Genomic DNA, 22,397 nt, shown 5'->3' with positions numbered 1-22,397 from the left:
TGGAAACTTTTATCTTTCTCGCCAGTAGCCGGCCTTTTCGACCACGAAACCTGAGTCGAAAAGACGAGAGATTAGTAGAAGGTCCATCATTGATGTCAATTCGCTAAATCGAATATGAAAAATTCGTTCGCCTCGTGTCGCACAGGCTCAAACCCAAGCCCGGTGCGATTCGATCCGTCGCCAGAGAGGATGCCAATCCGGACTTCATTTCCCCAAGATGAAAAGGTACATGCTCTCCTTTTCGCAATTTTGTGTATCGATATCGGATCTGTGCGTGAGAGATACCCCAATTGGAGCTGAATCAAAGGAAACGGCCACCTGTCGTGCTTTCAAATCCAGCACGTGTTCGTCCAAGTTCGACATGGCCCATTGTGAATCACAGAATGACACAGCATCCGCCTCCGCCTTGCTTACCATTGAACGTCAGAAGAGCAGCTCTTGTGGCAGCCTCGAAGACATCATCCACACCTTCGCCCGTCAAGCTTGAACATTCAAGGTATTTGCGAGCACCGCAAGCCTGGGCCATCTCGGCGCCTTCTCGAGGCGTAACAAACTTTTGGCTCCTCTTCCGCATCTCTTCGATCGCCATCGGGTCTTCTCTCAGATCCTTCTTCAGGCCGACCAGGATGACAGGCACTTCTGGACATCGCTCGCGAGCTTCCTCAATCCACTTGTGCCGCACGTTCTCCAAGCTGTCAGGGCTGTCGACGCTGAAGCCAATGAGAATGACATGTGACTTTGCATATGCGAGGGGCCTCAATCTTTCATAGTCTTCTTGCCCTGCTGTGTCCCACAAAGCCAGTTGTACTGACCTGCCATCGACTCGACAATCTGTAACGTAGTTTTCGAAAACGGTTGGGACGTAGTGAGTCGGGAAATAGCCGAGTGTAAAAACTGATAGCAGTGACGTCTTTCCGCAGGCACCATCACCTATTATAACAAGCTTCCTGCGGAAGGCGACATTAGTGATTGTCCTGGAGGTCTTGCGGAACGTGTGACTTAGGCAGCCTTGCAGGGGAATTGCTGAGTTCGACGGGCAACTGTTTCCACCACGAGGGCGGTGAAGTGGTGAGAGTCAACATACCTTCTCATCACATTCTGTTGTGCCTGATTTTGTGCCATGGCGGTAGAAGCTGTTGCGGACTCTGTCCCACGGGCAGGCAGATCACACCACTACGGAGTCGGTGGTCCGGGGGAGAGCTTCAAGAACCGCGGCGGCTTTCGAGGAAGATGGCGAGCAGCTCTTGCAGAGTGGAGGAATGAGGAAGCAGAAGGAGAGCTCAAAGGATCTTAAGTCGTTGTTGTGCGGTGGATAAGTTTGAGGACGAGCTGAAATGAAGTCAAAGGGGAGTGGAGGAGCGGCCTGGTGTAACTGGACGCAACTGAGGTCGCATACAGCAAAGCCAGCGAAGCCAGTCAAGACCAATCCACAAACGGGGTACGTTCACCTCCACCAGCGACCGGCACCGCCAGCCGCAGTTTCAGTCGACTGCAACGATCTTTTGTATTGTAGCTGAGGGAGAAAGAGCAGGCTATCTTGTTTCTGAATAACTGAGACTAGTCCACTGGGAGTTCGTGGGGTCCAACGGAGAACAAATCCACCTCAAGCGGCACGGCGCCTGGGAGAGGAGAGGGTGGTTGAGGCGCAGCCACAAATAGATCTCTTGGGGACCAGGGGTCTGGATCTCGCGATAAGGAGCAGTTCTTCCGGTCAGATCGGTAAGTAGATGATGATGATGATGCAATGGTAGATGTGAGTTATCCAAGGCCTGAGATTGGGGTGAATATGTGCCCTCTCAATGTCGCTGTGCTGTGTGCGTGTGAATACCTGGGTAGGTGTAATAAATGCAAGGAGAAGGCATATAATTGGAGCACCATGATGCTGGTGGTGGTGACGGGGCAATTATTGAACTCTCCTCTGGTGGGCAGTGAAGGTGCCCAGGTGCCCTCAAGGCCCCTTTGCTCTACCGCAACTTCCTTGGGGGCACCAGGGAGGCACACCAGGGAGGCACTGGCCCTTCAAACGCAGTCACAGCCTCAACTGGACGTCGCCGCCCCACGAAACCGAAGTTGGCCCAGACTGGGACTGGATTTGGGACTTTGAACGTCGAACAACTCAACTTCCTACAGTTCAACCAAACGAGAGCCACCATCCTCCTACCATACCCTCGCTTTCTCCCTTTCAACACCTTCGGCTCGTTGGATTCTCCCTTCTCTCGCCCTCTTTGTTTGTTTGCCATACTGCGTCTCCTGTGCTCGTCACCTACCAATTCGTGATACCCCACCAGCAACCGAAACCGCCGTGCCTTTGATGTGAACCTAGCGAGACCAAGATCGATATCGAACTTAACGGTTCTTTAGTGACGGTCTGGCGCTATGCCTTCCAAAAAGAAAGCCAACACTCAGGTTAATGCTGCCAAACCACAGCCGTTGCCCTCCAACACTTCTGCAAAAGATGCGCCTGCACAACCTCAACCCCTGCAAAACTCGGGGCCGGCCATGTCCTCCACACCCTCGCTAAACAGTCAGCCTTCGCATGCAAAGCCAGACGCAGATCTGAAGACGGGTGATACCACTGAATCGGCCGGAGAGCCTGCTCATACCCCGGCGGTCAATCGCAAGAAGCAAAAGAGACGGGAAAAAGAGGCTGCAAAACGGGCGGCGGAGAAGGCGGACATGCCGATGCCAAATGGCCATGTTTCTGCAACACAACCCAAACCAAACGGACAGCTCCCGCCAGTTAAACAAGGCCGGGGACCGGTAAAGGGTTATTTCACCGAAGAGCCTGACTATCCCGATCCCGCAGACCCTGCCTACCCCGATATTGGAAGCCCTGAAGAAGCTTTTTATAGCGGCGACGAAGATCCCAACTATGGAGAAGGTACAGATGCAATGCACGACAGTTCCTGGCTGAATACCACCAAACGGAAGAAATCCAAACCTACCACCGACGCCTTGTCGAGAACTTCAACAATGCTGTCCCGCACCAACATCCCGCCTTTATCGAATGCTGCGATGCGAGCCTCCCAGAAACTTTCGAGCGACCATATCTGGAACACTTCAACCCAGGCCGAGCGGGAGAATATCAAGCAGTTTTGGCTGGAGTTGGGCGAAGATGAGCGAAGATCATTGGTCAAGGTCGAGAAGGAGGCTGTCTTGCGCAAAATGAAGGAACAGCAGAAGCATTCCTGCAGCTGCTCCGTGTGTGGACGAAAACGTACCGCCATCGAAGAAGAGTTGGAGGTGCTTTACGACGCTTACTACGAGGAACTTGAGCAGTTTGCCAACCACAACACGGATCTCTCCAACGTCCCTCAGATGATGGCCCCGCCCCGGCCTCCATTCAAACGAGCGACACATCCCATGGCTGGTTCGTACCCTTCGCGCAGTCGAGTTAACGAGATCGAAGACGACGAAGAAGATCTCGAGGACGACGACGAGTACGATGATGAGGACGACGAAGGTTATAGTGACGATGAAGGAGAGCTTGACGATCATGGGCTGCCACCTGGGCCACCCGATTTTTTCCAATTCGGCAATAGTCTTACTGTGAAGGGTCTGGACAAAATGTTCTTCTGAAGTGGTTTGATGAGCTAACAGGTTGTATACAGATGGCATCCTGACCGTTGCGGACGACTTGCTGAAGAACGATGGAAAACATTTCATAGACATGATGGAGCAACTGGCGGAGAGACGCATGCAACGTGAGGAAGATATTCGCTACCATTCCTCGTCATTAGCTCATCGAGATGTCCATCAAGGTCACAATCATCCTCCCATAGACGACGATGATGATTATGACGATGAGGAAGATGACGAGGACTACGACTCCCAAGAAGAGGACGATTTCGAGGGCGATGACATGGTCAGTGGTGGCTAATCTCCGTGCTCCGCAAAACTTCTGACAGTTGCCTTAGGATTCCATGACCGAAGAACAACGCATGGAAGAAGGTCGACGAATGTTCCAAATTTTTGCCGCTCGAATGTTTGAACAACGTGTCTTGACAGCATACCGAGAGAAAGTTGCCGCGGAACGACAGAGAAAATTGCTCGAGGAATTAGATGAAGAGAGCCGACTCGACTCACAGCGAGAAGCAAAGAAAGCCCGAGAAGCAGCCAAACGGAAGGAGAAAAAGCGACTGCAGAAACAAGCGAAGGACGAGGAGAAGGCCAAGAAGGAGGCCGAGAAAGCGGCCCAGGAAGCGGCCGCGCGAGAATTGGAAGAAAAGCGGTTAGAGGAACAGCGGCATCGTCGCGAAGAGCAGCGAAGGAAGCGCGAAGCTGAGAAGAAGGCTGCCGAGGAAGAAAGACTACGCAAGGAAGCCGAGAAGCACCGGAAACAGCTGGAAGCGCGAGAACGACAAGCCGAACAAGAACGCAAGGCACGCGAAGCGAAGGAGCGAGAAAGGCAGAGACGTGAGGAGACGAAAAAGAAAGAACGCGAGGAGCGAGAAGCCAAGGAGAAGGAGGCTAGGGAGCGAAAAGCGAAGGAAGACCGCGAGAGAAAAGCCAAGGAGGAGCAGGCACGAAAGGAAAAAGAGGCGGCTCTGAGGGTGGAAAAGGAGACCAAGGAGCGTGCAGTCCATCAACACCCGACGAAACAACAGCCTGTGGCTCTCCCCCCAGGGCTACAGCCTCCTTCGCGCGGTCCGAGCATACAGTCTCCACACGTTTCTGTTGCAACTCCGATCATTCCTCCCAAGGTCCCGACACCTGTACGGAATCGACAACCTTCGCAACCCGGGCAGCATTCTCATGGCTCGTCTCCGAGATCACAAAAAGCTAGCACCGAGGCATCCCGAAGTTCTGCTTCTCCAGCAACTGTTGCCATGCCTCAGACACCAGGTTTAGGCCAAGCGGCGAAAGCACAAGGGCAACCTCCGCCACTCCATCACCCACAACCTTCCGCTCCAAGGTCGCCTCTAAACAACCACGGCAGAGGGCAATACCCGTTCCATATGAATGGATTGCCTGGTCTGGGAGTAAGTGGTCCACCGATGGGTGCGCCAGGAATGATGCCAACTATGATGCCTCCGATACACATGTACCAGGGCCCTCCTATGGGTAACCAGCAGCGATTCGCCCAGAATGGCATGCAGTATCCCCCAGGGTTTCCAAGACCTTTCCAACCGGGTCAACAAATGTCCTTTGTCCCACAAGCTCCAGGTCAAGTGCCTTCTATTGTCAATCAACAGCCAGCGCCCAAACCTCAAGTGCATTCCAGGCAACCGTCCAGTGAGCATGCTCCAATAGGAAGACCTGGACTAGGGCCCATTGCTCGACCATCCAGCACAACCCCGGACAAACAGAAACCACAAAATACTCCGGACGTCGACGTTGATTACTTGACTACACAGCTTGGTAGCAAGGCGTTGTTGGACGATTCGGATGCGCCGTTCCTGGAAAATTCGGATTCACGCATGAGTCTCCCACCTGTCGGCCCGCCTGGATCTACGAGGATACCATTCGCGAGCAGCTTCCCTGAGCACAAGCAGGAGCCTTTCGCTATGGGGAACGCTGGTTGGGGTGGCTTCAATCCTGGCATGGCTCCTACTCCTAGCTGGGGCCCCCCCGGTTCGCAACGTCCCAGTCCTGGCTGGGCTCAACCCCCCTTTGGATCCATCGGTTCTGGACCTCAAGCTATTTCAAGGTCCCATCTCCCGCGTCCGATTGCAGTTAGACTTATGCTTGTCCAAGCTTGCCGTCAGTTGTCGCAAATCCCGGTTGCGAGTGCCGATGGGTATCATCCGGTGCAGAATGTTCTCAGACAGCTGGAGAGTCTCAAAGGACCAGGTGAACCTCCAGTTTCCATGGACGAAATGCTCGGGATTTGCGACACCGAGGGTAATTCACAAAATGGCGGTGGATCCTTTGAGGTGATCATTGACAAAGCCAGAGGTCAAGTGATCAAATTCGTCGAGGATGCTCCGAGTCAACAGCCCAGAGGCAGCGTTGGTGAGATAGGCAGCCCTTTACTGGGTCATAGTCAGCATATCCATCACACCAGTCCATTGAGCGGCATCGTCGGCCAACCAAACAGCTTCGGACCTCCAGGTAGGAGTTTCTAGTGGTTGACTCCCCCAAGAACCAGATTTGGCAGAGAGCTGTTGCGCAGAGAGAGCTTACTGCAACTTAATGCTCCCCAATATCGAAGGAGTATGTCGGCAACTCATTGAGCTGGCGGCGCTTCCGTGGGTTTCATTGTTCATTCGGGTTTCGTATGAGGGAATGGTGTGCGTCCGCTGGTGCTTCACACAGAGGCAGGGACGGTATCTGTCCTAAGATCTCACCTTAATGGCGTCATCACTGAATGGTGGGATTGTCAACACTACGTGAGAATATTCACAGAGAGCAGCTTTAATGCCTAGAGGGCTGAATAGCTGAATACCACTGCATCTCCAAACTTTAGCAAGGAGATGCTCTCCGCCTTGATATTTTCAAGGGGTCAAGTATAGGTACGAACTCCGTCCGATTGATTCTTTCGAACCCGTGCTTGTAATCGGGGCACTGCCTGAGCCATATATCGCAAAACCCGATCGTATAAACTTCCTCCCCTGTCTTCGCGTCTCATGCTTTGCGACTAGATCGCTATCACCCTAGTACGTTGAACCCTCGGAGCTTCTTTGAGTCTCCTCCCTTCTCTCCTTTTCTATGTTTGCGACCCTTTTCCAGTCTCAAGCACATACCCTGCTTTCATGGGCCTCCACTTTTTATCTCACTCCGTCCATCCCTCGTCTGGTAGCTCACAACCTACCGCCCAATGACAAGGCTGTCCAAGACACCTGCCGTATATCTCATCACCTTATCGATCCCCTCTCCCCTTATAGCGCTAACGGGTATTGCAGCCACGCGATTCCGCCATCCGTTTTGTTTCCCGCTAGGATGTTCGACCTGTCCGTGCTCCACTTGCTTCATATATGCTGCTAGAGAAAGAAAGTTTGCTTGCGTTGACGAGGCATTGGCTTCTAGTGTCGTCGGGGCGACCGGATGAGAGATGTCTGCTTTTGTGGCGATGACGAACCAGGGTTTCGCGCTGATGGGCGGATAAGCCAATGGTTCGAGTGTCGATGATGATGGACGGGAGGAGGCGGGGCCTGAAGGAAATATTGACATTTGCTCTCCTTCGCCGTTGAAAAGTCCGTCCCCGGTGGCTGGCGCAGATTGGGCTTCGAAGGGCGACCAATTGATCAGCCTCTGCTCCGTCTGTTCACTCACTTCTCGATCCCTGAGGTTCTCGTACTCCCCGACTTCTTTCCACAAGGCCTTCAGCTGCGTGACGGCATCTCCAGCAGACAAATCCACCACGAATGCCAAGATCCTTGCCCGCTCAATGTGTCGGAGGAAAGAGAGTCCGAGACCCTTGTCTAAATGCGCGTCTTCGATGAGTCCAGGAATGTCCGCTACGGTAAAGGATTGACGGGGGATGATGCTTCCAGATGAAGACGAGTTATCCGGGTCTCCGGATGGGACGCCGGAACGCACTAATGGACGCCCTTTGTTGTTATCCAGGATCACCGTTCCGATGGTAGGTGCGAGAGTGGTGAACGCCCAGTCGCCTATCCTCGTCCTTGAATTGGATATCGCGCGTGTGAATGTACTTTTGCCAGCGTTAGGTAACCCAACCAGTCCCACATCCGCCAGCAACTTGAGCTCCAACTCGAGTCTAATCCGCACGCCTAATTCACCCTTCGTCGCGAACTTGGGCTTCGGGTCGGATTTCGTCGCAAAGTGTGGGTTTCCTAGTCCGCCCACCGCCCCTGCGGCGAGGAGGATGGGTTTGTCCATGGGCTTATCCAGGTCTAAATGGATAGGTGCCCGAGGCTGCAGGATGGCGAGATGGGATTTTCTGGGTTTCAGCATGTGAGAAGTGAGAGAGGGCAAATGCGAAGAGATTTGTTGACGGTCGTCTGCAGTTGTAGCGCCAGCGTAGATAATGAATCTATTTCTTAGACCGTTATCCGGGATCTTGAAGAGGTCTGTTTCATCACTCATGGCGCGGAGTTCTTTGATGCGAATTTCCTCTTCCGCGCTGGGATCGCTGCGCCATATTTCTCGCACTACCGTTCCCACGGGGACCTGGATGCAGATGTCCTCCCCCCTGCGTCCACCTTGGGATTTACCTTGCCCCCCTATGCCACGACCGGCTTTTATGATACCTCGTCTGGCAAGTTTATGAAGGGATGTTTGTCCAGAGACGGCCTGGATGAACACACTTCCTCCCGACCCGCCGTCGCCGCCGTTGGGCGGCCCATCGGCTATGTGAGCGTCGCGTAGGAATGACACGCATCCACTCCCACCGGAGCCCGCGTGGATGGTTATTTGGCATTTGTCGACGAAGATCGAGCGGGAGTAATCGTCCGGGGAAGGGTTCAGGTGGGTCGATGCAGCAGGGGTCAGTGGTTTAGGAGCCTCGAAGGTAGAGGCGTGGAGAGACGCATCGTTTTCCGCAACGGACGGTTTACTGAGTCGACCAGTTTGGTGTATATGTCGGAACCGGGGACGGGTGTGAAGACGAATCCGACGAGCTTGAGCGTGCAGGCAATTCGCAGAGGACCGGAAAAGGCAAGGGTAGAGAAATGGCATCAACGTGCCCTGCACTGAGGGCATCTTGCTATATATTTATTGCCTGCGAGTCCGGGCCGAAGCCTTTGCACGTCTGTATTCTTTGTTATTAGTGTGAGGTTGCGTTCAACGCGCAGGAGGGAGAAAAAGCTCGCGACCCATCAGCGGAGCGGAATTGATGCCGAGACATTGGACGCGGTGGAGCCCAATGAGTCTGAACAAATGGAATGCCTAGATTCCAACGGGATCCAAACTTTAACATATCCACCAGTTTTCTACCTCGTACTCGGTACATCCTCTTCGTCTCAGAGAAACCCATAGAGTTGCTCCAATCGAGCGTCCAGCAACGGCCATGCTCGGGCACCGTTGGAGACGTTATGCGAACGATGGCATTGGTCGACACAAGACCTGTTATTCGAAGGAGAAGTGCCGCGGTGGATCGCCAGACACTCCACAACCATGCAAGGAGATCCTTCTGGAGAACGCAGGTACAGCCATCTCCAAACGTCTCCAAGGAAACTGCATTATCATTCCTATGTTGTGGGGACTAGCTGAACCCTCGTGTACGAGGGTACGGACCCCAAATCTGCGACCTAGCAAATTCCTGCCGGGCGTTCTGCATTTGGCAGGTGTAGAGATGATATCCAGCGAGATGGGATGAGCAGAATTCCACCCCACGGAAAAAACAGTTCTTACTAGGGCAGATCCGGGGAAACGAGACCGAAGCTCGCGAGCTCCTTCTCACCTGCCGCGGACTCGCATGTATACACAGAGAGGGGTCGCTTTAAAGCAACAACACCAGATCCCACTTGTATCTCGGCCTCGCCTATTAGATCAACAGGGAGGAAAAATCCTCTCGATCTCGGCAATCATGCGTGGTAACGAACGACCGCAGAACACGTTATTGCCATGCGGAGGCCCGCGTCAATGACAACGTTGTAAGTTGTTACCGGGGCCCTACCGCCTCATCGAATCAGTGCCTGATGATTCCAAGTCGCGTGATCATGGCATATGAAGTTTAACATGTCATCCAGCGATGCCACATATTCCAGTATCTACATCGAAGTTCTATAACAAGCCAGCCACGCCACTCCGTTACAAATGATTTGGGAAGAAATGGTCCGAATTTTTCTCCTGCCACTCCCCATCATGTGCGAGGACAATCTCGACCGGGATGCCGTTTAGCCCATCTCTTTGAAGCATGCGCATGGTGTTGAGCGTCCTGTATGCTGCTTCAAGATCTTTATGGATTGTGGTTGTTCGGCCTTTGTCATCCTTCCAGGAGCCAAAATCCGTCTCGCCCTTGAAAATCCGCATGTGATGACAAGCATCAGCAGCCAAATACACCCATTTGTCAACGGCAACTCGGACCAAGGCGTTTAAATGACCCGGTAAATGACCTGGGCTGTCCACGATGTAAACGGTGCCATCGTTGAACATGTCAATGGCATTTTGAATCGGGGATATGGGCTGCCAATACCATCCGTGAGCCTCGTCAAACACCTCACCGGTCTTCGAGCTCGGTGTTGCCGGCAACTCGATCGTGCGATCCGCTGGCAATAGGTCGGGCTCAAAAAATGGGTTTGCCAGGTCCGGTCCCATTTCATTTCTGAGAAGCTTGCCCGTATTGTGGCCGGCAATAAAAGTTGCAGAGGTGAAATCAGAAGGGGTACCCACATGGTCCCAATGAACGTGGCTCATGATCACATAGTCGATCTGTGAGGCGTTGACGTTTCCCAGCGCCAACGCTGACTTCACATCGTCTTCGCTGCTTAATGGATGTCTCGTTTCAAGATGCTTTTGCAAGCCCGGGTGGTATTTGGTCAGGTCTTTCCGGATGCTCAGGTCAAAGACAATCTTTGACTTTGATGCGGAATGCTGAATCAAGAAGGCCATTGACGGCATGGTCAATTTCTCCCCTTCTTTGGCATCCGCAAGGAATTTCGATGCTGGAGGAGAGAGATAGCCGCAACGAAGTGGCGACACTGTCGGATAGGAGATCGTCATGTTGATACTCCTCTCAACGGAAGTTCTTGTCCGGTCTTTCGTCTTTTGTTCTCGACTTAATTATCGACCTGAAAGAGTATATCCCACCATTCACTCAACAGTTATTCTCTCTCAGTTCACCCACACGGCTCACCATGGTTCCCCACTGCTAACGGCGAAAGTCCGACGCCACCACCCTTGGGGCAGCCCAAGGCTCCGGGTCGAAACCTTCACACTCGTGGGGGCGATAGGCGTGGGGTGCGGTCTCCGCTCTCCGCTCTATCCTGGTTCTTTGAGAGAATGCTGGCGTGCCCACGCTTCGAGAGCACGTCGCCATAATTCTAACAATTGCGGGCAAAATGAGCCCGAGAACCCGAGCTCGAGGCCTTGGAAACGACTGTGAAAAGCATGTTATTGGGAATTGGGGTTTATGGCTTTCTTGGCTCAATGAAAGCAGTTAGCTAAACTATCTACGTGCTGGCCGACATCAGCTGGATATGTGTGACGGATGGCGTCCGGTTTGCCTCCACCATATGCCAAAACCTACCAGTCAAAGATGTCTTGTGCACCAGGGAGATAAAGACCAAGACGCTTTGGTGATTGGAGTTTCCGAATGCGACCAAACAGCCATGGAAACTTCGACTTTTGCTTGACTTCAAAGTCATAGATCTTTTCTTCGCTCAAAAGCGTGTTACTGATGTCATCCAGACCGTTGACCAAGCAGTGCTTGGTGTACGGATCCATCTTGAATGTTGCAATCAGCTTGCCATCGGCATTTCTGATCTCCTGCTTGGGCAAATCCACTTCGACTTCACGTTTTGCGAGGCCTTCGGCATGGATTTTCTGCAGGGCCTCAACGTCTTCGAGGGGAATTGCTAGCAACCCGTTCTTTCCGGAATTGTTGAAGAATATGGAAGCGAAAGAAGGAGCAATGACGCATCGGAAGCCGAAGTCGACCAGCGCCCATACAGCATGCTCCCTCGAGGAACCGCAGCCAAAGTTCTCCCCAGTACATACCAGAATCTTAGATCTCCGGTAAGGGTCTTGGTTCAGGACAAAATCGGGAACTTCTTCGTGCGTTGTGCTGTCATATCGCAGTTCCTGAAACAGATGTGGCCCTAAGCCAGTCCTTTTCGTGGTTTTGAGATACTCCCCAGGGATCACAAGGTCGGTGTTGATATTTTGCATGTCAAATGGTGCGGGCACAGAACGTACCACGTCAAACTTGGGGATACCTTCCACACTGTGCTTGGCTTCTTCCGATGGTCGTTTTGCAATTGCATCATCTCCGCCATCAATTGCAGAGACGTGGGCGGCGGGAGTTACCTCAATTGGACCATAGCTCCTGACCTTGTCACCGTTGAGCGTCAATTGTGTTACCCCGAGCGATCCGTTTTGCGAGGTCAAGAACTCCCTTACGTCAGTAAAGTGACCTTTGATGGCGGCGGCCGCTGCCATGGCGGGGGACAGGAGATGGGTTCTGCCGCCAGGTCCTTGCCTCCCTTCGAAATTCCTGTTCGTCGTTGAGGCGCATCGCTCTCCCGGTGCAAGGACATCAGGATTCATGGCCAGACACATGGAACAGCCAGCTTCCCGCCAGTCAAAGCCGGCGGCTTTCAGAATAACATCCAGGCCTTCATTTTCTGCTTGCTGCTTTACCAGCCCCGAACCTGGAACGACCATTGCATAAACCGAATCCGCGACTTTTCTACCCCTAGCTACTCTTGCGGCAGCTCTAAGGTCTTCAATTCTCGAGTTTGTGCAAGATCCGATAAACACACGGTCGATCTTGATGTCTGTCGCCAGCATATTCGGTTTCAAGTCCATATATTTGAGTGAGCGGCGGATTGCGGCGGCTTTGAACGGTTCTTTCTCGTCATACTCTGCTGGATCCGGGATCTTGCCATTAACTGGGATGACATCATCTGGCGAGGTACCCCAGGTGATTGACGGAACTATGTCTGCAGCATTTATGTCGACAGTATAGTCCCATTGTGCGTCCTCGTCGCTATACAATGTTTTCCAGTATGCAAGAGCCTTATCCCAGTCTGCCCCCGAAGGAACAAGCGGTCGCCCTTTTAGATATTCGAATGTGACCTCGTCGGGAGCCACGAGTCCACTTCGAGCTCCTCCTTCAATGCTCATATTGCACAGCACCATTCTTGCCTCCATGGACAGATTTCGAATGGTCGAACCGCAAAATTCAATGACGCATCCAGTCGCTCCCGCTGTGCCAATCTTGCCCAGCAAATACAAGATGATGTCTTTGGAGTAAACGCCCAGACCAAGTTCGCCTTCGACACGAACGCGGAAGTTCTTGTACTTCTTCTGAAGCACAGTCTGGGTGGCTAGGACGTGTTCAATATCTGAAGTTCCTCCACTTACAGCCAGAGCGCCCACTGCTCCGTGGGTAGGCGTATGGGAATCGCCACAGAACATTGTAGATCCGGGCAGCGTTAGCCCTTGCTCCGGGCCCACGACATGGACAATACCTTGCCGGCGATCGGGCATACCTAAATACTTGATATTGTTCTCTTTGACGTTCTTCTCAAGCAATGTGATCTGGGTTCTGGCTTGTGGCTCCTTGACGAAAGACGCCGCATCCCGGTATTGGGACCGGTCATCTGTCGGAACATTGTGATCAACTGTGGCCAACGTCAAGTCTGTCCTTCGCACGGGGCGCTTGTTCTTTTTGAGGCCATCAAATGCTTGAGCGGTTGGGACCTCGAAAATCAGATGTGAATCCACATATAATAGTGGTGCTGTTTTGTCGTCTGGATTTACCAAATGTTCTTGGTAGATTTTGTCGTACAGTGTGAGAGGCATTTCGACTCGGTGTGGCTTCTCGAAGTTGGTCGTGTGCTACACAGGCAGTGCTCGTGTCAAATCTGCCAGCAAGAGGCATCGCCAGTATGTATCATTTGTTCACGTGTCCGGGGAATGGCCGGGCTCCGTGGGGGAAGCTCATTCGAAAGTGCCATACCGCCGTCTCAACGGCCTCAAGGCAACCTGAAAGATCAGCTCCGATCGACTTGCAACTAACCACACATCCATTACCCCCAAGTCTCCACGTGGCTCCGAGAGAGAAAATGTGTATTCTTTCAAAATCCGTGGGGGTCGAGATGTATTGGATTCGACTTTTGGTCCGCTATCTTCTGATCTATTGAGATGTCCTCACAGCCTAGCGCTTTCAGACATTGCATTTGTTTCCGCCTTATCCAGAACCTGCATGAGAGCAGTCACCACAGCATCCCCCATCTCCGTCGTCGAGGCGGTACCTCCGATATCGCCCGTTCTAACCTCAAGACCGCCGGAGGCCTTGTCATCAAGTGCAATGCTGACAGCCTCGTCAATGGCATTGGCCAAGAAGTCCAAGTCACAACTATACCGCAACATCATGGCGGCACTTTGAATTGTTGCAATTGGATTGGCTTTGTTGGGTGGTAAGTCTGGTGCAGAACCGTGACTCGGCTCGTACATGCCTGTAGAAAGTGGCTCGCCCGGAATGCCAGACAAACAAGCGGAAGGACTGAAGCCAAGTGATCCCGCAACAGCCGCTGCTTCATCGGAGAACAAGTCCCCAAAGATGTTGTCGCACATCACAATGCCGTTCAGCGATCTGGGGTTCTTCACCATGATCAGGGCCAGAGAATCGGACAATTGGTGGTGGAGAGGAATGTCCGGGAATTCTCGATCGTGGATCGTGGTCACAGCTTCCCGCCACAGTCGGCAAACGGCCAAAACGTTGGCCTTGTCGACAGAAGTGATCTTGCTGGGACCTTTGGGGCCTCCATGTTTGCGTGACAGATAAGCAGCCATTCGCGAGATTCGCTCAATCTCCCATCGATGGTAGCCCCAGACATCATGAGCATAGTCGAGTTCTTCTTTCTTTTCGCCGAAGTATACGCCGCCAAGATTTTCTCGAAGAACAATGAAGTCGGTTCCCGATACAAGGGACTCTTTCAATGGCGAGCATTTGGCAACTCCCGGAGAAGGGATTTTGCATGGTCGGATATTAGCCCAGCAGTTCAGTGCCTTTCTCAAGTCTAGCACCGAAGTCTCTGGTCGCAGCGCTCCAGTCATGCCCCATTTAGGGCCACCGACCGCGCCGAACAGCACAGCAACGGAGTTCTTTGCCTTTTCGATGACTTGGGGTGTCAAAGGGATGCCGTGAACATCGATAGATTGGCCACCCAGCAAATCAAAATCGAGGTCAAATTTGATGCCCTGCTTAGCCACAGAGGGATGAGCCTCAACTGCACGAAGCACTTTGACTGCCTCGCGGATGACCTCCGCACCGATATGGTCCCCAGGAAGTACGAGAATCTTAAAAGAAGGCATTATTCGGTCAAGGTTGAATGAACAGAACGATGTAAGTTGTCAAAGTGTTTCAGTCTTGCCAGTTTTCGGACCGGCGTATCGTTCTTTAAAAAGGACTATTTACGGCGACTGACACCGACGTGCAGCGACGATATCGCTCGACAATCCCCCACGTACGAATTGAGTTCGCCCACCCGGCCATTCCCCGACCGGAACATGTCCAAAGCTGGTCTATCCTATAACGCCGAAGTCTGCGGCACTTGGGGATGAAGACTCATGCAGGGACTTCACCCAACCGGAGAGTGGCCGAAGAAGCTTTCCCCAGATTTGAACGCCATGGATCTACATAGTACAGTGGGGGTTGGGATTCTCATGACACTGGAATAGATTTCCCCACGGATCAGGCCATGGCTGGCCGTGATACCACTGCCGATATCCCAGGGGCTTGGATGAGGGATGGTGCTTCTAGAGCCTCCCTCGAGCCTACATAAAGCGGTTGACCGAGTCGCCACGTCTTTGGCCAGTCTCACACTCCTCTCTTTCTCTCTGGTCCTATTACACCCTCTCATCAAGCAAGCGATTCCACCATGGCTGCCGAAAAAGACCCTGTTGTCCAAGGCAAGACCGACATCACCCATGTCGAAGGCCAGGACATCACTTCCACCGCCGAGAATGAGCAGAAGATTGAGGTCGTCGGCAGGCTTGAGGCCCTCGCCTTCAACTATACCAAAGCGGAAGAGAAACGCATGCTCACAAAAATCGACATCATCGTCCTAGGCTATGTCTCCGGTGCTTATCTGCTGGCATATATGGATCGGGGCAACATAGGAAACGCCAACACGGCCGGAATGTCCAAGGATCTGGGTCTCACTGATGACCAGTACCAATGGCTTTTGACCACGTTGTACTTGGGATACATTCTCTTTGACTGGCAGACTGTTTTCTACAAGATCTTTCCAGCCCGATACTATGTCCCCACCGTCATCATTATCTGGGGTACCATTGCTGGATGCTGCGGTGCTGCTCAAAACTTTGCGGGCATGCTGGTCTTGCGACTCCTGTTGGGCATCTTCGAGTCCTCCTACAGCCCTGGACTGGCCTACTTCTTCTCCTTCTTCTATTACCGCAAAGAAATGGGTCGACGACTTGGCTGGTACGTGTCCATTGCTCCTCTGGGTGCCTCTTTTGCCGGAGCATTCGCCTACTTTGTCACAAAACACCATCATGCCATCGCAGGGTGGCGTGCCTTGTTCCTCGTGGAAGGTCTACCTGCTGTCGCCGTGGGCCTCTTCGGCTACTACTGGCTCCCGAGCAATCCTCAAGACTGCCAGTTCCTTACTGAGAAGGAAAAGAAGATTGCCCGCGCTCGCATGGTTCGAATGGTCGGAAATGTCGAGCGTGACAGGAAGATCGATATCAAGAACTTCTTTGCATCATTGCTCGACCTCAAGAACTGGTTGCCGACACTCATGTACTTCTCCTGCAATGTCAGCTACGCCTCTCTGCCAATCTACACACCAACCATCCTCCAAGGCATGGGCTTCACCGCTCTCCACGCCCAAGGTCTCTCGGCACCTCCCTACCTGTTTGCCTGTCTCGTTGTGCTTGCAGTCGGTCATCTCTCTGACCATTTCCAACGTCGAGGCATCTTCCTCGCCATGTGCAGCGGAACCGCCGCCGTGGGGTATCTGATCTTATGTCTGGTCGAAGTGGTCGGTGTCAAATACTTTGCTCTCTACCTCGTCGCAGGCGGATTGTACCCGTGTATCGGTCTCGTCCTCTCCTGGGTCGCGAACAATAACGGCAGCGACAGCAAGCGCGGCGCCGGCTTCATCCTCATGAACTTTGTGGGCCAGTGCGGTCCGCTCGTGGGGACCCACATCTTCCCGGCCAGCGAGGCGCCTCACTACAAGAAGGGATTCTGGATCAGTTTTGGATTCTGCACTTTCGCGGCGACGATGGCATTGACGCAGATTGCTTGGTTGACGCACCTGAACAAGAAGCTCGACGAGAAGTACGGACCAGTCCGCGAAATCGTTCACACCGAGGACGAGATCGGCGCGGAAACCGACTCGAGCGAGAATTTCAGGTATATCTTGTAGAAAACAAACCGCCGCGACCTGGACTGGCAATCTGGTACATACGTATCACTTACTAAGGAGGGAAGAACAGTTGTCTGCGTGACTCAACTAGCACGACTCGTGGAAAGTGGAGGCTACAGAATGCTCATGAGCTTTGCTTGCTAATCGAATTCCTCGTTTCAAAACAATCTCCTCTTTCATTCACTCGCTCAGAAAACGGCTCGCTCGGTGAAGGATCAACGCAAGCAGGACTTCAAGCTTGCAGCGCGTAGGACAAGTCCACGGTCACTTCCCAATAAATCCCTGCGTAGAGCATCGTTCGACTCGGTGGCAAGTGCTAGAGCATGTGAGCTGGGAGGAGCTAGTTCGCCACCGTCATCATTCCGTGCGCTGTGAGGCAATTCTGAAAGCACAATTGAAATGGAGCATCAACGGCGCAACCTTCGCACCAACCAAGTCACTGGTGGGGTTCTGAAACCAGGGCGTTCCTCCCCTTGCGTCTCTCCTGCTCTGTCTCTGCTGCCGCCCGCAGCTCATGTTCGGCTGCAAGTCCCTAACATCGTGATAATCCGCAGGGGTCGCATCAGAGCTTGTGGGATGGGCTGTACGGCACCTTGGTGATCCTTTTCCCAGGGTCTTGGTCCTCTAGAATGCTCTCCATGACAAGCTTCCACTCGCTCGCGAGGTCCGGATCAATTGCACATCCATCGTAGCTGACCCCAAACATCAGGTAGTCGCCGTCCCCCGCGACGCCGACAAGGAATTCCCCGTCTCTTGCGCGGACCGTGGTGTGAAGGTTGCAGAAATCCGCCACCACGACGTCCCGGTCTCTCTCTCTCGCTCCTCGTCCTGGCCGCAATAATTTGCCGCTCGTGTCGTATTTGCCCGAGGCGATGATGGATCCTCGAGCGCCCACCGAGCTCACCCCGCAGGTCGCTAGACTGGATCCCGTGCTGGCCGGGTAGGCTCCCTGGATGTTCCAGTCGCGTTTTCTGGCCGTCTGACTCTTTCTCTCGAGATACTCCATGGTGGAGAGGTACAGCAGGGGCAGAAACTGGCTTGGGCTCCTGGAACCGAGATGTATCTCTTCCTTCACGGTCCTCGGCCGCTTTTGGTACCGGCGTAGTTGGCGGTGTGCTTGTTTACCCAGTAACCGCAATCTCCCCTCGAGATCCAAGTCGCTGGATAAGAACGGAAGGGTGATGCCGTCGCTGAATGCGAGCATGAGACTGTCTTCCCTCCCCGTGGTGGGTTTGCCGCTTAGGAAGGGCCTCGGGTTTACAGGGAAGGAGCCTACGAAGGGAAGGCGTTCCTGTGGGGGAATATGCGAATTGCGTCTTTCCTCGAAGAGCATCATTACCATTGCCACCAACGCGAAGCAGCCGCTTCCTATACTGATTCTCGCCCGACGGCAGACTCTGGAGAGCCTTCTTGTAGACACTGGGCCTAGAACTGCTCTGAGGGAGAAGGTGTTGAGTGGGGGCGTTCGGGTATAGTCTAGAACGCTGGCGAATTTTGGGTCGAGTGGAACGGCTTGGGGCAATCTTGTCCTTCGCCGAAGCGGGTTCTGAAACGATGCGGGAGGGGGATTTCGAGCGTGGCGAAGGATGCGAGTAAGGAGCCATGACCATCGCTGCCTTGCCGGAGATCCTTTCATTGGAGGGTACAAAGATTCTTGGGCAGGCGGAAGCCTGTCGATTGGTGAAGATGTGCATAGACGGTCTGCTTCAGAGGAAAGTCCCTCGGCTGAGAGATTGAGCAGGTCGATGAACGAAGACATCCACCGCATCGAAGTGAGACCATCGACAATTTCGTGCCCTGCGACGAACATGAAATGGACTTGATGCAGGCCGTCTGCGCCACTCTTGATAGGCATGACATAGAGCCTGCTCAGCGCATGGGCCTCGTCAATGCATCGACTCGAATTCAGAGTGTGGATGAAGAACTCGTCCGGTTCTGCCTCCAGGTAATAGTCTTCCACGAACACGACGTGCTTCTTTGCCTCGATCAACATCGTTTCGGGATCTTTGCATGGCTCAAAGACATAAAAACGGTCTTCAGGAGCAAAAGGATACTGTCCGGGCGGGAGGATATCGACAGCCCTGGCAACTCTGGCGGAGAGAAGGATATGTTTCTGTCGCATAACACCTAACGCAAGCAAAATTCGCGCCTTCAAAGCTTCAGACTCCAGCAACGTTCTCATTTTCACATGTAGATGCATCGTGAGATCTGCCCGACCTTCGAAATCGGTGCCATCGGTGTTAAACAAGCTTTCGACAACGCCAATGCGCCGGTGGAAGATGACGCGGTCGTTGTTTGTCGTCTGTTGCCAATCATGGCGATCGGTCGCATAGCTCTCAAGCCACTGTGCAGGCTGGTCCAGTGATGGAGACATATTTTGCAGCAATCAAACTCCATAGGGTTGCTGTGAGAGCACGCTCTAGATACACATCCTAGACTAGAGACCGAGCAATAAGCCCTCCGTTGGTTGAAAGGCGTCTGTGTGACGTCGACGCAACTTCATCAACGAGACGAAATAGTCATTAAAAGCAGCTGCACAAAAGCAGCAGGGCAGCAGACATGCGCCGAGTTGTCAAGCCTGTCAAATTTTTCCTCTCTCCACTCTTGAACGAGGTGGTAATTCAGAAACGATGCCTAAGAAATCTGGTCTACATCCTCTACTCCACAAATGCATATATAGCCGAGGCTGGCAAGGCTGGATGCGGGGACTGGTTGTCCTTTACCGTTCTGTTTACGGAGGGATCGAGATGTATCTGTTCAACATTCTTCTCCTTTTGACTTATGTCTACAAGTGACTCATGTCACCGGCATGATTGATTCTCTGGTTGTATACTGGCAGCTGATACCTCGATTATGGAGTCGCTGGGCACTCCGCTATGGAAAGCAAGAATATATTGATCAAACCAAAGTCACGCCTCCTGTGTTTCATTGAACTCGTAGACAAGATCATTCTCAGGATGCCTCAAGCACCGACTTTTGCACATAATCGATCTCGTTGCAGCTAGTTACAAACAGCTGAATCCCTTTCGTTCGCAAAAGTCAAACCGGCATCGTCGGCGTTCCAGACAACCAACGCAGCCTGCTCGCAACGAGTAGAGCCACCCTAGAGACCAAACCCTCTCGACTGCCCGGCCTATACTACAGCAACATTTGGCAGGTGCCTTGCGTCACCGTGTTCCGGAGAGGGATACTCGATCTCAACAGACCGAATCATCTTCTCGTGACTGGCGGATCTCGGCTTGATATCGCATTTAAACGGCTTAGGATGACTGATTATTCCAGTCGCGAAATCCACGACTGGATCAATCTCCTTTCCATTCTCGACGCACTTCCGCACATCAAACACTGCCAGAAGCCCAGAAATTGTCGAAAATAGAGTCGCATCGGCGAACAATTTGCCAGGACAGATCCGGCGGCCGAAGCCGAACGACACATTCTGAGGATCCGGTTCAGCGTTCGGACCAAGAAAGCGGGAAGGATTGAACGCTTCGGGGTCACGATAGATGGCCTCATCGTGGAGCATGGCCCATATGCTGGGTATTAAAAGGCTGCCTTCGGGGATGAAATATCCGTCGTAGACATCAGCCTTGGTCGTCAGGTGAGGGACGCCCATAGGAGCCACTGGATGCCAACGAAGAACTTCCTTGACCAACGCGTTTACGTAGGGAAGAGACCCGCGGTCGGAAAATGTCGGCAGGCGCGAAGTGCCTATTGCTGCATCTATCTCCGCTTGGGCTTCGCGTTGGACTTCAGGATAGAGCGTCATGGCCAAGACGAAGCAGGCCACGGAGGATACGGTGGTATCGGCTCCCCCTGCGTACATTGAGAAGGCAGACCACCGGGCAACATCATCTGCCTCCGCGGAGAGGGATCCGTGTTCATCCTGAAGAAGCTTGGAAAGGTATGAGGGCTCGGCCGTCCCATTGCTAAGCTGTTCCTTCACAAATTTGTAAGGCACTTCCGCCGCTGTATGAAGTGTTGCTTTCCAGTGACGTGCGGTACGCTTGAAGCTAGTACAGGGGAGCCATTCGGGAAGGTATTTGAGCGCAGGTATCACGTCGACCATCCAGACTCCAGGCATACAGGACTTGGAGAACTGATCGAGGGTTTCTTCCGCAAGATCCACCAGCGGATCGCGCGTATTCGGTTCGATTGTATAGCCATAGCCAATCTTCAAAATGATAGAGCCCGCTTGAGTCCGGATAAGCTGTAGCACCTCTTGGGGATTCTCAAGCACTTTGAGCAGGAACCGACGCGTTTCCAGCTCGATGAGCGGTCGGAACGGGTCAATAGCAGCAGAGGTGCCAAGAACGGTGTGCAGCGCTTTTCTGTAAGCGCGGCTCTTGTTGGAGTAGGGCATGAGTCCAAGTGCTTGTTCCCACCCGCACATTTCGGACCCAAATACCAGCTTTGGTCGAGACGAGTTGAAGGCGGAACGCTTCTCCATCAGCTCAACCGCGACCTTGTAATCGTTAAGAAGTATCATGGTCTGGCCTAGAACTGTGAGGGAGCTTATCGGACCGTAAAGCTCCTTGTGTTTGATCCAATGTAGCCATTCTTTGGCGCCAGCTGGTGGAAGGTCGGGTAGATTTCCCACCAACGGTCTGGGTTTGGGGCCGGGCGGAAGTGGATGATTGACTTTGGCCCGTGGATTTAGAAAGAATAGTCCGTACGCAAAGAGCAGTATTGTAAAGACACCTAGAGCCGCAAGGAAGACTTGGGCGGCGCTAAGCCGAGCCATCATGTATGCCTCGTACTGATTGAAAAAATGAGCCTTGGTTATAGCATAGGCAGCCATATCCTTTGCAATTATCACTGAAGGTAGTGAGACTGCCAAGGTGCACCGTCAACCAGCGCTCAAGGCTCGAGCATCAGCAAGGACAAGCTTTCTATAAACCTTTATTCACACTGTATCTTTTACCTTCCTCGTCGTTCATGTGGGTCAAACAAGACAAGCCAAGTTCAAGTCAGTCGAATTGTGACTAGAATGTCTTTCAGTGGAGTCGGTCCTCAATATGCTCGAACACAACCAGGGCGGCTCCTTGTCGTCATTGATTGAGCCGCGTCAGCAACAGTCCGCGTCTCAAAAGGGCAGTATCCTTTTCGGTCATTAGGGTTTATGTTTCAATATCTTTTGCCCTAGACACGGCTAACGGCGCATCGCCAGATGCCTCACCTCGAAGTAATAGCGAGACCAGGTAGTATAGTAATCGGCCAAGTTGCGTACGAGTAAGATGGATAGTGTCAGAACGCGATTAGGAAACACCGCCCAAGCGATGACACGCTGATGCTGTTGATTTGCTTCTTCATCCTCGTCAGCAAAAGTACTCAAGGCGGAAAAAGCTTGTCATCTGCGAGCAGCGGTATTGCCCCGACTTTCCAGAATTCGTGTTGGATAACTGGAGCCTATTGACATTAGTGCTGTTA

The 22,397-nt window shown here is 52.9% G+C and overlaps 9 protein-coding genes across 9 annotated transcripts; 2 read left to right on the top strand and 7 right to left on the bottom strand.

Moving 5' to 3' along the window:
• Positions 1 to 376: 376 nt before the first annotated feature.
• Positions 377 to 1,122, bottom strand: Z519_05258 (GTP-binding protein rho2; the record flags this gene model as incomplete). The annotated part of the gene is made up of 2 exons (XM_016762999.1): positions 377 to 974; positions 1,085 to 1,122. 2 exons carry the CDS (start codon positions 1,120 to 1,122, stop codon positions 377 to 379), a joined length of 636 nt encoding a protein of 211 aa, XP_016620612.1.
• Positions 1,123 to 2,376: 1,254 nt separating this feature from the next.
• On the top strand, positions 2,377 to 6,068 carry Z519_05257 (uncharacterized protein; the record flags this gene model as incomplete). The annotated part of the gene is made up of 3 exons (XM_016762998.1): positions 2,377 to 3,556; positions 3,612 to 3,865; positions 3,918 to 6,068. The coding sequence occupies 3 exons, from the start codon at positions 2,377 to 2,379 to the stop codon at positions 6,066 to 6,068; spliced, it is 3,585 nt and encodes a 1,194-aa protein (XP_016620611.1).
• A 682-nt stretch (positions 6,069 to 6,750) lies between these two features.
• Z519_05256 (uncharacterized protein) lies at positions 6,751 to 8,607 on the bottom strand (the record flags this gene model as incomplete). Its single annotated transcript, XM_016762997.1, has 1 exon — positions 6,751 to 8,607. The coding sequence occupies one exon, from the start codon at positions 8,605 to 8,607 to the stop codon at positions 6,751 to 6,753; it is 1,857 nt and encodes a 618-aa protein (XP_016620610.1).
• A 1,050-nt stretch (positions 8,608 to 9,657) lies between these two features.
• On the bottom strand, positions 9,658 to 10,569 carry Z519_05255 (uncharacterized protein; the record flags this gene model as incomplete). Its single annotated transcript, XM_016762996.1, has 1 exon — positions 9,658 to 10,569. One exon carries the CDS (start codon positions 10,567 to 10,569, stop codon positions 9,658 to 9,660), a length of 912 nt encoding a protein of 303 aa, XP_016620609.1.
• Positions 10,570 to 11,091: 522 nt separating this feature from the next.
• Positions 11,092 to 13,374, bottom strand: Z519_05254 (3-isopropylmalate dehydratase, large subunit; the record flags this gene model as incomplete). The annotated part of the gene is made up of 1 exon (XM_016762995.1): positions 11,092 to 13,374. One exon carries the CDS (start codon positions 13,372 to 13,374, stop codon positions 11,092 to 11,094), a length of 2,283 nt encoding a protein of 760 aa, XP_016620608.1.
• A 348-nt stretch (positions 13,375 to 13,722) lies between these two features.
• Z519_05253 (3-isopropylmalate dehydrogenase) lies at positions 13,723 to 14,889 on the bottom strand (the record flags this gene model as incomplete). Its single annotated transcript, XM_016762994.1, has 1 exon — positions 13,723 to 14,889. One exon carries the CDS (start codon positions 14,887 to 14,889, stop codon positions 13,723 to 13,725), a length of 1,167 nt encoding a protein of 388 aa, XP_016620607.1.
• Positions 14,890 to 15,455: 566 nt separating this feature from the next.
• On the top strand, positions 15,456 to 16,970 carry Z519_05252 (uncharacterized protein; the record flags this gene model as incomplete). Its single annotated transcript, XM_016762993.1, has 1 exon — positions 15,456 to 16,970. The coding sequence occupies one exon, from the start codon at positions 15,456 to 15,458 to the stop codon at positions 16,968 to 16,970; it is 1,515 nt and encodes a 504-aa protein (XP_016620606.1).
• Positions 16,971 to 17,532: 562 nt separating this feature from the next.
• Positions 17,533 to 19,344, bottom strand: Z519_05251 (uncharacterized protein; the record flags this gene model as incomplete). The annotated part of the gene is made up of 1 exon (XM_016762992.1): positions 17,533 to 19,344. One exon carries the CDS (start codon positions 19,342 to 19,344, stop codon positions 17,533 to 17,535), a length of 1,812 nt encoding a protein of 603 aa, XP_016620605.1.
• A 759-nt stretch (positions 19,345 to 20,103) lies between these two features.
• Positions 20,104 to 21,768, bottom strand: Z519_05250 (uncharacterized protein; the record flags this gene model as incomplete). Its single annotated transcript, XM_016762991.1, has 1 exon — positions 20,104 to 21,768. One exon carries the CDS (start codon positions 21,766 to 21,768, stop codon positions 20,104 to 20,106), a length of 1,665 nt encoding a protein of 554 aa, XP_016620604.1.
• Positions 21,769 to 22,397: the final 629 nt, after the last annotated feature.

Source organism: Cladophialophora bantiana, assembly GCF_000835475.1.
Source record: "Cladophialophora bantiana CBS 173.52 unplaced genomic scaffold supercont1.7, whole genome shotgun sequence".
Lineage (NCBI taxonomy): Eukaryota > Fungi > Ascomycota > Eurotiomycetes > Chaetothyriales > Herpotrichiellaceae > Cladophialophora > Cladophialophora bantiana.
Note: the sequence above shows the minus strand (reverse complement) of the source record. Positions and strands in the feature narration are given on the sequence as shown.